Raw genomic sequence first — 14,442 nt, forward strand, 5'->3', positions numbered from 1 at the left:
TTGCCTGTCGTCAGTCATTCAGAACTCTCTCAGCTGTGTGAAATTAGACATTTTATTTTCAAAACAGACTTCACATACAATAAATAAATTTAAATTGCAAATATACAAACACTGCTAAACAAACAAGTTCAAGTTCATCCCCGGTTGACGGTTTGGGATGTGGTGGGGTTTTCACGTCGAGTAGCACGGTCAAACGATGTCCACGACTACACAAACAGATAGAAAGTGATAGTAATGCCATATATGTCGAGGTACACTGAAGCCTTTCCCCCCTCAACACTGTACAGTAAATGTAGGGTTGAAAATGATTGCACTCGTCCATAAAAATGCACTAAAAGGAAACAAGGGTTTTAGAAACTGCTGGGACAGGTTTCAAGATTCCTTGAAAATGAAATTATATTGATCTGAACACTAATGACGTATCATCGCCGGTGGAGTCTGAGCCTTATCTTCACGTGTGTGTGTGTGTGTGTGTGTGTGATTGTTACCTTTTCCCAGCATAAATACTGACCTTGTCAGGACCAGTAGTCCTTATGGAGTCCCAAACCTGGTCCTAATCAGGCAGGACCTCATTTTTGAGTAAATGGTTAAGTCGAGACAGCTAAATGGTGGTCCAGTGGCTAACATTGTCGCCTCACAGTAAGAAGGTCACCAGGTCGGCTCCTGGTTCCACTGATGTGTGTATGTTCTCCTTGTGTGTGTGTGTGTGTGTGTGTGTGTGTGTGTGTGTGTGTGTGTGTGTGTGTGCGCGTGTTCTCTCTGGGTTTCCCTCTTCCTCCCCCAGTCCAAAAAAATGCAAATGAAGTTATTGGATGCTTGGAATAGTTACGTTTAGGGCTAGTCAGTTGTGGTTAGGTGAAGGTTAGGGTTAGGTATAAACCAGATTGGGTTAAACACTCTGTGCTGTCGTAATGAATGGAAGTGAATGCACTGTCCTTACAAGAATAGACAAGCTTGTGTGTGTGTGTGTGTGTGTGTGTGTGTGTGTGTGTGTGTGTGTGTGCGGCTCAGGCGTGAGACACAGGCAGGGAGGTCATGGCATGGGCTGGCAGCAGTGGCTGAAACATGGGTGGAGGAGGGTGCACTGTGGGCACACAGAGCACCAGAATCATTACAGTGACTGACACATTTAACACACAAAAGCTCATCTTGTCTGATTGATTATTGTCACCAACATGAATCCCAATCTGATCTAATTAGGAATATAATATAAATCTCTTAATAAATCTGTTAATATTACAGAAATCAGTGACCACTGTTGGAACGATGCTGAGCCATTGTTACAACCTGCTTATGAATGTATTTTATATTATTTTATATATACTTTTTATAAAGTAGTCACATTGCTTTCATGAGACGAACATAAGAAAAAATTGACGTAGCTACCAAGGGTGATGTACAGCATGTTGATAACCATATTACTCATCCTTTCCTTGTCATCTCATTTATACCTGTGCATGTTTTTTTCTCTTAGTGTTAAATATACAATGAGATTATCCACAGGTACAAGTTAACCTTTATTTTTATTCTGAGCCATAGGTTAATATTTTTAACACAAATAAAAAGAGATCATGGAGCAGCCTCTCCTTGTGCTTTTGGTTTGTTAAAACACTGGAGATTATTTTCTGTTTAACTTAACCTGAGCAGTGAGTGAGTGGAAAAATAATCTTGATGTTAGATTAAGTAAGATTAGATCGGGTCATTCAAACAGCTATGCTTAAAATAATAAATGAATGAATGAATAAATAAATAAATGGTAAAGCAATTAAGTCTAAATTTTAACATATTTCACAAGTGATACGCTTTATTTTCTTCGTTGTCTTTGGTGTATCACACGTTATCATTTCATGTGGGATTGTGTTACACGTACACAAATGTGTACAACAACATACGTGTGTGTGTGTGTGTGAAACCATGTATGAAACAGAAACACTATATCTAAAATGTCAGAATCATTCAGGTAAAAAAAAAATCATTAAAAGTCCGGTTCTCACTGTCTATGAAGGAGTGTAGTGCTGAGAGCATTGACCCCTCTGGGCCTCCGTACGCTGTGTACTGCAGCTCCTCGGGGGTCGGGGTTGGCTGGGGGGGGCGGCTGGGCTGCAGGGAGGTCATGGGGGCGCTGGAGCTGTGGTTGGGGCTCACGTGCTTCTTGTGGCGCGCTCGGCAGTTCTGGAACCAGACCTGAGTTAACAGAAACAGCTTTTGAAAGCAGGTGCTTTTGCCACATTATTATAACGTGATGTTCTGATGCAATGTTTTCCACTCCATTTGAGATGTAGTGGATCATTTTAATTTTTTTCCATGAAGTGACACGAGGCACAAATGAATAATTTGTGCTTGAAGCGCAATCGTTATCAAAGCTGTGCCTGAACCCACGGCTGTGTAAACACACACCAGCAATTTCAACACACTTCCATCATTCATATATATCACACCGAGCAATAATGGAAATACGACTGATAGTAATAAAATATGCATTCTGTTGGCTTCAAAATATGTTTTGTATAAAGAATACTGAGTATCCTTTTCATTTATTGGTACATACAGTGCTTTATGTCACAGATGCTCTAAATGAACAGCAACATCATTATTCATGCAATGGCTAATACACCACTATGCAGTAGCTCCTTAACCGAAATTACATTTTAAATGCTAAAATATAATGATTATTTTTACCCATGAATTTTAAAATGTACAAAAAATAGACAAAAATAGTAAAGCACATTATTATTATTTCTTGATTAAGATGTCAAATTATATTTATTTAACTTTTTTTTACTTGTTTTAGTGGTTGAATGTTCTCAGAGAAGAAGCTCAGTAAGCCGACTCACATTTGCATTTAAAAAGTTGAATTCAGTTTGTTATTTGCCAAATAAATAACAGTAACATTTTTTGTTTTAAACAGAAAATATCTATGTATTCACGTTTTTATGGTAGTTGGTCTAATAAATGTGTTAAAAACTGTATATTTGTGTGAAAATACTGCCGTCTGTACTCATTTTCTAAACAGCTATATGTTGCATATTTTGACAACCATTGTTATCATCAGCATACAGAATAAGACACAGATTAAAGTCACTTTAAATCAGTTCAAATAAGGATCCTCTAAAACCAAGATTAAAGCTGTAGTGCGTAAAGTTTGAATAGAAACAAATGACTCAGTGTAACATTCAAACAAATGTCATGACTCAGTCAGCTCCATGTGACTCTCTCTCTGGATGACTTAGTTATAGGAGTGATTAGATCCCGCGTTGCTTGGCAACATTCACGCACTGCACACAGGAAGTGATTTGTTTTATACCAAAACTGGCAACTGCAACAGAGCGCCACAAAAACACTGGTGTATCAATGAAAACACAAAGAAGTGCCTATGAAAACCTTCAGAGGTGAATTATGCTGCTCAAAAAAAGCAGTTTGAGGTCCCCACCCGCCTCAGCACTGCTGCTGTATACACACAATCGCTCCCTCAGTCAGGTCTGGTAGTACTGAGCCTATAAATAGTGTTACATCACTTCTGTTTACAAAGACCAAACAAACACCAGCAACATAAATCACCAGTATGGTAATTATGTCACTGCTCAAATATTGTTTTCCTCATATTTGTTTTGCTTTCTTTCTTATTCATCACCTTTTTCATTAATGCTAATGTTTTCAAGCACCTTGAATGTCCCTAATAAAGGACTTGTCTTCCTTCTTCTTCATCATCATCATCATCATCATGGCGTGAAGCTTCACTGACCTGTATGACTCTTCGACTGAGGCCCGTCTGCTCCGCCAGCTTCTGTAGTGTTTGGGCGTCTGGGTTGTTGTCCTGAGCAAACTGGGCCTGCATTACCTGCAGGTAAGAAATACAAATAAATCAGATTTACTTTGTTGTCCTCTCAGGGAATAAAATAAAGCAACATTTACTGGTGTGACGGGAGTTTTGTCTGTGTCAAATTCAATGTTATTTTCCTTGTGATTGCTCCTGTAAGGCAACAGTGTTTTTCATCGAGCCTCCGTCTGAGCTCACAATTTCAGTTGTGTATAATGACAATAAAGATCCTTTCTTTCCTTTTCCTTTGCTTTAAAATAACCTTACTCCAGTTTATTTTAATTAACCCTTAGAACACAGAGCATTTCGGCCGCTTTTGTCCGTCACTCTGTTAAAACGTACAGTATATACAGAGGCTACAAGAATGTGCGGTATAGAGTGTCTTATATCTTTTTTTTAGGCAATCTGATCAAATGTGGTTTTTTTTCATTTTCACCAACTATATAAACACACCTGAGCAAAACGTACTAATAATGTTTAAAATTTTGTGACTTTTTCTGCACAATTATTGCTACTTTATATTACTACGAAAAATACAATATAAAATGAATCATAACTTTGACTCAACGACAAAAAAAAAACGACCTATAAACACACAGCCCCAGGACGTCCATATAAGGAGCTGTGTATTATTCCCACGGTATTTTACCACGGGTGCACCTGCGGCACAGAGCCGTGCCGTGTGAGCACTAAGGGTAATGATATGATGAGAAGCCCGGGCATCAGGCGGAAGGACCAGGCAATGAGGGGTTAATGGAAGTGTTTCTGCAGGGACACGTCAGCATGTAGACGAGCTGGGACTCAAACCCCCAACACTGACCCACAGCTGCTCCAGTCTATGTCAAAGCCAGTGCTGTTAACAAATCATGTTGTGTTTAATAACGACTGAAAGATTGAACTGAAAAGCTCTTGTGTATAATAATTATTGTCGCACAGAGGGACGAAACAGTTCAATTATATTATTTAAAATTCAACCTTTTCTCAATGGCTTTTATTGGAATAAACTGTGGAGTGTGATATAATTTATCTTAATTCTGTCGCTACGCATCCAGCAAAAGTTCCAGCATTTTTTGAAATGTTTACTCACTTCCGGGTGATTTAATGCAGTTTTCTGAGCATTTCATCATAATATTTTAAAGGCTGAAGCCAATATTTTATGCCCAACATCTTTATCTTTACACTGGAGAGTTTCTCTGGAGAGTGTAAATTGTTTGTTTGCTTGTTTTGGGGGAAAATGCTCATGCATTTGTGAAGCCGAGACACATTTCATGCTAAGACTTATATGAATTGTAGTTATGTCTTTTTGTCCAACACTGCACTGTAACATATAATTACATGTGTGTTTGTTTGTTCTATCAGTAAACGTGACGGGTACTTGTGCTGACGGATGATGGAGGTTAACCTGCAGCTGGTCGGCGGTGAAGCTGGTCCGAGCTCTCTTCGAGGGTTTGGGCTGGTTAATCTCCTGCTCGGTGGGCACAGCCCCCCCCATGTTTACATTGTTTCCTGAAACAAAGACGTGCTGTTAGAAAATCAAGAGGGACATTCAGTTTCTGTAGAGGATCAGAGGGAATTAAGACAGACGGATGTGTATTGGTTCATCTGCGTGCACATTTTTTACAAATATAAGTGTCTTATATAAGTAATATAAGACAATAAGAATCTACATGGAATTGTTAGGGAGTAAAAAAACACTCTCCTCCCTCTGGATTAAGCAGAAAAATATTTAGTGCACTTCTTTCTTTCAGCAGGTTTTGTTATATACATATTATAACACACATTCATAACAATATATGGCAACACTCATACCTGATTAAATATTTAAAGTTCAGCAGATACTATGTGTGGAATAATAATTTTAAAAAAAATCACAATATGGAGTTTGTATGTTCTCGTGGTTTCTAAAACCTGTAGAGGTTAAACTGATGGATTAAATCGTCTGGCAGTGAGTGGGCATGGTGACCCTGTCCAGGCTGGACCTTTGTGTCAGCTGACAGGCTCCATGACAGAAAATGAATAAATGAATGACATGTAATTCCATGTTTAACTCAGTTCATTTCCAATCCAATCGTTTTAAAACAACAAGTGCTGTACAGTTAGACATAAAACAACAATTTGATTTTATGAAACAAGTTGCATTTTTTTTAAAGCCCCTTCAGTCATTTCAGTCTGGACAGACTAAACCAAACCAAGCCATTTTTAAAACAAACACTATTACAATTTAATTCAAAATAGGTTATCAATATGTATTTTTGTTTGCTTTTTTAACGTTTCAGAACATTGATTAAAATTTACAAATCTTTTTTTTTATTATTATTGTTTTCAAATTAAGAAGAAAACAACAGTATAATAATAATAATCATTGTGTGTTACGCACTCACCTTTCTCCACGGCTCTCTTCAGGTTGTCCAGCATGCACTCGTAGTGGACTGTGCACAGAACCTTCTCCTCCACGAGAGCGAACTCCTCCCCGGTGGACAGTTGTCTCTTACAGGAGAAGCAGGCGAAGCAGGCCAGGTGATAAACGTTCCCCTTCGCCCTGCGGACCCAGTCCGTGGCGTGGATGTTCCTGCCGCAGCACGCGCACCGCGTGCCGTATCTTCTGCGGGTGAAGGATATGCACGTCACACTTGATCCTCTTTTCTTTTCTTTTTCTTTTTTTACTCTTCTCATTATCTCTATTTTTCACTGGGTTTTTGTTTTGCTTTGTTTGTTTGTTTGTTTTTTACAAAAATGAAGAAGAAAAAAAACTTTGTGTCTTTCCTAGCAGCGTCTAGATTTTTAACATTTATACCTCACCTTTCCTCTCCAAGTGTGAGAACATATAAAACCTTCAGTTTGCATCTAAACTCAAAATATGTTTAGTAACTGTAAAAACATAAAGGTCCGAAATGGTGGCCTCTGCAGATCTGATCCAGCTCCTCATATAAATATAAAGGCTAATAAACAAAAAGAACAATTCACAAACCAGGTGATTGTGCATGCATTATAAAAATGTGGGTTTTTTTTAAGTAAGTAATTTTATCTTCAATTGACTGTCAAATAAAAATGAGTCCACCTAAAATTGGCACACTGGGCCTTTAATAAAACACTTGGCTAATGTAGGTGACTGGATGCTTTACTCTCCAGTTCTAAATAAAGTTTTTATTTATTAATTTGAGTCGGGACATTCCACATTAATACACATAATCCTGTGCCAGATTATAGCCATTGGTTAGTTTACATCTGAATAGGCAGATTAATAGAATAAAACAGCATTTAACCCATTTTATCTGTTAAAGCTGAGGTCAAATGGGGAGACAACTTACTGGAAGTGTTACATATTTGGATAAACTGACTGGTTTATTGTGCCTTTATTTTCCAAATATTTTAAATTAATGAAGTTATTTTTATTCGTGTTATTATTATTATTATGATTACACAATTTCCGAAAGACTACATTTATTTAATTATTGGGCATTTCATATTTTAACACAATATTTAGTTTCTGCCATTTCGTTGCAGCGGCTTCAGTTTTCGTTGGATGAATCCTCAAAGAATCGATGCACATACCGAAAGTAATCCACTTTGCAGAAAACCTCATTTTCTTTGATGTAACAACTCGTGTGGCTGCCAAGAGAAGTCTGGCACACGCTGCACGAGAGACAGCGCACATGCCAGCACAAGTCGTTCACCTAAACCAAAGAAAAGGGGATAAATGATATAAAGTTTGCACAGAGTACATGCTTTAATGCCTGCACAACCACAGCAATGCAAACCAAACGCAGACACAAACATAAATCCGCTCCAAAGGTTTTGCTGGATATTTGAAAAGGAAGATAAATAAATACAAGGCTGTGTTTACCTTTAATAAATACTTATCCACAATTTCCTCGTTGCAGCTCGCACACAGTGTTCCGCCCAGCAGCGGCGCGGATGCCATCGTCTGCAGCGACGACGCGTCTTCATCCAAAACTTCCACCGGCGCGCCCTGAAGGCAGCAGAGCTGCGGTTAGACAATTACGCACACGAACGCGTCGCCCCACACTTGGAGCACAAGCAGGATTAGAACCTGAAATGTGTTTAAAACTCCCTCCACCTGTCACTGAGGTAAAAACACCCCTTTATAATCTGTGTGTTTATTTTCACTTCATGCAGGTCACACTTCTGCAGAAGTGACCGAATCACATAAAATCATCACTTACATTTCTCTTAAAAGAAATGTCGTAAAACAACACAGACATGTTTACGTTTTTTTAAAGAGACGATTTGAATGATGGAGAAGAATTCAATGATGTTGTGCCAATTGTTTTTTTTCCATCCACATAAAACACTCAAACCTGCACCAAGGCCGTCGAGTTTCCCACAGTGTTATTATTACACTTTCTTATCTCGCAAAATTATTTAAAATAACAACGAATCTGCACTCAAATCGAACAATTGCTTCATTGGCCCTTAACCTACAACTCTGGGAATTTTCATTAAGATACGTCTATTATTTTTCTTATGTTGTTTTCAAACACTGACTGAATTCTGCCAAAAAAAACAACCAAAAAAAAACTTCATCCACTGAACGGCCTACCAAGATGTTTCCACTGTCCTCGGGGCATGTGCCCAGCAGCTCCTCGTCTCCCCTGCAGTCTTCACACATGTCTGTGGGAGGACGTCGTGTCTCTGACACGCACGCCACCGTAGCTTCGTTAAATAATGGCCCCCTGCCCCTTCACATAAATATCATGCCCCGCGCTTTTCACCATGACAACGACGGCGACCGCGATTACCGAAATGACATTTAAAAGAGAAGTGTAGTCATTACCTAGAAAAACAGACAGCACTTGAACTAATACCCACAGTACTTAATCCCTCGTGCATTATGTTCTTCAGATCTGCATTTTGGGAGGCTGGCGGCTGCCACCACTGTGCGGCCGCGCGTGCGCGCACGTGCCGCGGTGCGAGACCCAGACGCGCCAATTACGCGCGTCAATCACAAAGAGCAGCGCCGGGTCCCGAGGAAATAAGGGGGCTGATTTATTTAATAACAGCAATCAAAAAGGCTAAGTTCACCACAAACGTCAGCCTCGTAACCAAACGGTGAAGAGGTCTCATTAACTACTTGAGGTTTAATTGCAGAATCCACGGAGGGATAATTTCCCTCTACATTTCTCACAAGTTGTGAAAATAGTGAGGTGTCAGCGTGTGGAAGTGTGACCTTTAATGACACACTGACGTCCACTCTGGCTTAATTGACAAAGCAATTTTAAACACTATTTAACCTCCGACGTAATTCGCACTGACTCACGGTCCAACCTGCAGCTGCGGGGGAGACAAACACGCGCACCTTCTGTCCTCAGTGTCCCGTCACTCACCTCGTCATCGTTGGACAGCAACGAGGACTCGCGCTCGTGCTCGCCAACGACGCAGCACTCCACTTTCACTTCGCCCTTCCAGCGCATGTCTTGCGTCCACGAGTGTCTTCTGCTCCGGGACTCCTGCGTGCGTGGATCTGTCAGTCAGTGTGTGTCTCGGCTGCGTGTGTCAGAGGGAGGATCAGAGTTCATGTTTTCCTTCTGCTGCTCTGAGGCCGCGCCTACCGAGGCGAGAAAGCGTGCTGTGTGTTTTTATAGGAGCTGTGGAGAGGGAGAAGAAAAACACAAATCTGCCAAAATGATTTCATTCAGAATGATTTAAAAGTGCATTTATAATGTAAATGATTGGAATTTACCTCCGTGTTGTTTATTCTCCTGTGATGTCAAATGTTCTGCTGCCAGAAGGTGCAGAATAATAAATCACAACATATCTATGCATTCTAGTACTGAACTCAGTATTATACAGTATTCCAAAGAAGAAGAACAGTATACTGTGTTTGGTTGCTTTATATGAAAGCTGATATGTAAATGTTTATTATTATAATACATCTTATTATTATTATACTGCACATCTATTGCATTATTATTGATATTTTGATGAATAAATATGATGCATATTAAGAGATTAAATTACATTACAGTGCACAAACAAAATACCTCATATCAGCTGGTGGCATGCATAGACATTTCAGGGGACATGGCCTCAATTGTTTGTTTTTTTGTTTAGGCAGAAGGCCTTGCTAATGTCAGATAGTCAATAACTTGTCTCATACTTTTACTTTGGATATATTCAGTGCATTTGCTAAAGAAAAATGTTGTACTGTCACATTAACTTGATAATATATGAACAATTTAGGCCATGTCTGCTGAATGAGAATCACTCATGAAGATTTAAATGATGATCCTGTCATTTACAAGAGAAAACAGCAAATATCAATGTCATATATTTAAAATAAAATAAAAAACTAAATAAAATCTGCTTAATTTCTATTTAATCCTGTGAGATCAGATCTGATTAGAATCCCACTGATTTAAGGGACCTGGAGATCAATCTGTGCTGTTACAAACCACTTACTGTCTTCAGTGTAGTTTATATGTATAGGTTACGCTGTTGCTTTTAAATTAAATGATCAATTATTGAATATGTGTCATTTCTGCAGTGGTGCTTTTTGTTGTTTCTTGTGTGTGTGTGTTTTCGGGGATTGGTGGCCGAGTTTGCACGGCCATTAAATAAACTCTTCAGGATCTGCAGTATGTCTATTTCTTCTTCTTCTACTAATAATTTAAGGTTACACACTGAGAGGTGTAACACCGCCCTCCACAGTTCAAAGTTAAGTTTAGATGACGTTTCTACAGGTATACAATCATATTTATATATATATATACACATATACGTACATCTATACAATACACTGTACTTTCAATATATTAGGTTCCCTGCACCAGTTAAAATACAGCAAACATATTATATGCAGCAGTCCTGCTGCTGTGTGATTTAATCAGTATCCAGACAACAGTCATTAACTTAGTTTGAATGTTAAAATAATGTGTTTATCTTAAAATAAGGTATAAGGTATAATAAAAACAGGGGCATTGCGATGATGGGTGCTAGATCCTTGAGGCCCTGAAATTCCCTTGAAACACCTCTGACAAAAGGAGCGATCACAAATGATTAATTTATTTATAGTACACTCCTCTGTCAGCAACACATGTACCACTAGTCAACCTTCACGAAACGTCTGCTACAATTCTGCAGCCACAAAACACAGTGAGGATCCTTCACTGAGGTTAAAACACAAACCCTGCTGTGTAAAAAATACCTGAAGTACAGACAAAAGTTCAAATGTGTTCTAAGCATTATTCTAGTTATTAGAATACATGTCGACTAAACTACAACTGTATTCTATGGCCAAAAAAACAATACGTTTTATGTAATAAGCACATTTTTCCTGCTTTGGAGTTAAAACACAGTGGCTAAATAAACCATGGAATAATGCACAATACAAGTATCTAAACTAACTGATGACAACAACATGCATCCAAGCTTAAACATAACACCTGGATTATGTTAAGTGTGTGCACTACTTACTCACCCATATAATTAAACACTTGATCTGCAGACTCTCCCTTAATAGTTTGATGACAGGTGGAACAAAAAGACTTCACCGTCTCTTCGATCTATAGACAAATGAAGAAAGCTGTCCGTCGTTTGGTTTTAACGTGGCGTCAGTTTAACGTGGTATCTCAACATTTCCAGAACGGACATGAGTCAAATTCGTTGTTTCTATCCCTTCAGCTGCGCCACACAGTTGCTCTGTGTAGAAAATGAGGCAGACCAATCAGCATCGAAGCACTGACGGACGGGAGCTCTGGTCATTCAGATACTTTCAAGGCCCAGTGTGTAACATTTAGGAGGGTTTATGGGGAAGGGCCTTACTTTATGGAGGCTGCCATCTTTCGCCACATTATTTCTACAGTATCCCGAATAGACAAACCAGCAAGCATTTTGCACTTTGCATTTGTGAGGTGGAAGCTTTAGGGCTGGGTCGTACTTGTCACATTCCACGTCTGAGGAGAGCGGCGTCGCAGCTTGGCATGAGCTTACAAGCCTGTAGCTCAGTTCATACTTTAACAAGGCCATCACCCTGTCATATTCCACTTCATTTCCTTGTATTCTTTGGGCACCGACTTGTACATGTGTGGGTATTGGCAGCCTTCCGTATAGTATATAGTTTCCATAGTTACGTCTTCTTCGTTGTCTCTTTTGATCAAAACAAGAGCCTGCTACTAAGTGGACTGCAGGTGTTGTGCTACAGGGATCATGTGCAGTAGGTGCGTCTTAATGTAGCGTGGACTAGGGGTGGGAATACACATGGTCCACGATACCAATAATATCACGATACATCGATTCTGTGATAATCACTATATTGCAAGACAATCATATAGCGATACTTCACAATATCTGTCTGACTGAAGAAAACAGAAAGGTAGCGTGAAAAGTTAAATGTGCAGGATTGCTCTATTTATTCACAACATAGAGAACAAAGTGCATAAAGTCTCTGTATTGAACACGGATGGGGCATCTCTTAACGTAGCTTTCTCCGCCATTATCCCGCTGTAAACTCCCTCTTCTTCAGTCAGGTAACTTTCGCCAAAGTTTCCCACATTCATTTGAGCAGCGCCGCCGCGAGGAGACATCAAGTAATGACACTCGGCGAGTAAAAACTGGCAGGGACTGTTTACTTTAGGGTAGTCTAAACGTTACACACTAGACCAGGGTTTCTCAGTCCTGGTCCTGGGGACCCACGTCCCTGCATGTTTTAGATGTTTCCCTGCTTGATGATGATCTGACCACTTGAATCAGGTGTGTTGGAGCAGGGAAACATCTAAAACATTCAGGGTGGTGGGTCCCCAGGACCAGGATTGAGAAACACCGGTTTTGAACGCCTTCATTTGTTAATTAAAATATCGGTATTTGCCCTGGCTTATCGATTATTGTATTGCACGAGGAAGGACGCTGATATATGACCAAACTGATATTTTTGGCCCACCCCAGCATCTACCAATGTGGACCTCTGTGCTCACGGGGGTGCAGAGTGTATGACTTGGCACTTATTCTGCCAAAAGAGAAGTACCTCTTCCTTTCTGCTACTAAATGCAGAGGTTATTATAGTTCCCTGAGCTGAGGAGTCGTCCGTTTATTACTCTGCAGTCTCACCATCACTACTTCTTACACAGTAAACCTTCACATAACCAAGGTCAAGATGCCAGGAGTCTCATGAACCAACTCCTGGGCTTTGCTGAAAGGAAACATAAATGTCCTTGGACTCCTGCCCTTTATTTTATATTTTCACTGACTCATTTAACCCAGACACTGTGGCAATCCCACCCATCATCATCATCACCACACACACACACACTCCATTCCACCCCCAACCGCCATGCACACACACTCCAAAGTGGGCTATTTTTTTACTTGCAGCCGTTTTCATGGGACAACAGTCGGACCTGCACGGGCATGAGTTGGCATCCCTATCGCAGACGGATAAAGGAGTTAGCGTGCCTCCATCGAGATGTGTCCTGTTCCAGCTGGTGGAGATGAATGCCCTTTATCAGATTATACATCTGCAGCACTGCATACTGCAGAGCAGACGTTTCACTCAGGCAGCGTGCGATTCTGTGTGGATATGAAGCCACTGTTCAAAGTCTGGATGAGTCTTTGAACACTGCAACACTTTAAAGTAGTGGGGAAACTGCCTCCCTTTGCTCACAGTGACACGCGCACATGCAGAGGTCTGGAGTGAGAGGAGAGCTGTGTTTAGCTACACATGATAACCCAAAGTCACGAGCATGAGAATTTTATCAGGACAAGACAAAGTATCTTTCAGATGTGAAAAAGACTTTGAACGCACCACTTGTGGACTCCCTGATATGAGCTCAGATGGTTGGAATAGATGTGTATCTGAGTGTGTAACAGTTGCGTGTTTTCAGTTTCAGCTCTGCATGGCTGAGTTCATAAATGTTTTTTCTGCTGATGTGGACCAGACAAAAACAATGTCTCATCTGTCAACATACTTTCAGACTCGTTTGACTGCTTTGCTGCTTTACCTCCATCCTTGAATTTGGCTGCTGGTGTATGTGCAGCGTGACCTAAAATAAAAAAAAGTTTGATAAGGTATCAATATCTGATCCCCGATACTGATTCCTGGAAAATACTTTTTGATACCAATTCATTTAAATCTGTATCAACTTTAGATCTTGTCCACATACCTTCATTCAAAAGTGCCAGCCTCTCAAGCTGTGTGCAATTGTTTTATTATGAAAGGAAAGTTTCTTCACAGTAAGTTAAAGGAGTTTTACCCTATAACCTTAAATAATCCTAAACACAGCGCATTGCATTTACAGTATTGTTTATTATATAAAATAGACACATTATTCTCAAAATTTCTCATTTTGTGACTTCATCAGAGATTTGTTTTTTTTGTTTTTTTAAATGTTAGAAGGGAAATAAAAATCACACGCTCAGGTGTGTGAAGTCCCAAACAAAGATGCATGTTCACATATGTCAGCTTAAACAAAAACTACGAGAGAGGGCAACAGAGCTGCACATTCAAAACGATAGAAACAAACAAAAACTCACTCACCCACCCACAAAAGCCTCCAAAGAACATACAGTGAGACATCTAAACAAAAACAAAAAGTAATAAGAAGCTGAACCTATCATCCTCCTTTATATCTACTACACGCAAAAGTGTGTAGTAGATGATACACGACCCACAT

General features: G+C 39.8%; 1 protein-coding gene across 2 annotated transcripts; it reads right to left on the reverse strand.

The window, feature by feature from the left end:
- Window positions 1–34: 34 nt before the first annotated feature.
- Window positions 35–9,343, reverse strand: LOC131465581 (LIM/homeobox protein Lhx8). 2 transcript variants are annotated; one of them, XM_058638393.1, is made up of 8 exons: window positions 9,163–9,343; window positions 7,662–7,787; window positions 7,370–7,491; window positions 6,199–6,419; window positions 5,220–5,323; window positions 3,743–3,838; window positions 1,995–2,184; window positions 35–1,084 (listed from the first exon to the last, which is right to left on the reverse strand). In XM_058638393.1, exons 1-8 carry the CDS (start codon window positions 9,247–9,249, stop codon window positions 1,008–1,010), a joined length of 1,023 nt encoding a protein of 340 aa, XP_058494376.1. In that variant the 5' UTR covers window positions 9,250–9,343; the 3' UTR covers window positions 35–1,007. The 2 variants fall into 2 exon arrangements, with proteins under 2 accessions (XP_058494376.1, XP_058494375.1); XM_058638392.1 differs by having other exon boundaries at window positions 5,193–5,323.
- Between the last annotated feature and the right edge of the window lie 5,099 nt (window positions 9,344–14,442).

The sequence above is a fragment of the Solea solea genome, chromosome 9 (genome assembly GCF_958295425.1).
Source record: "Solea solea chromosome 9, fSolSol10.1, whole genome shotgun sequence".
NCBI lineage: Eukaryota > Metazoa > Chordata > Actinopteri > Pleuronectiformes > Soleidae > Solea > Solea solea.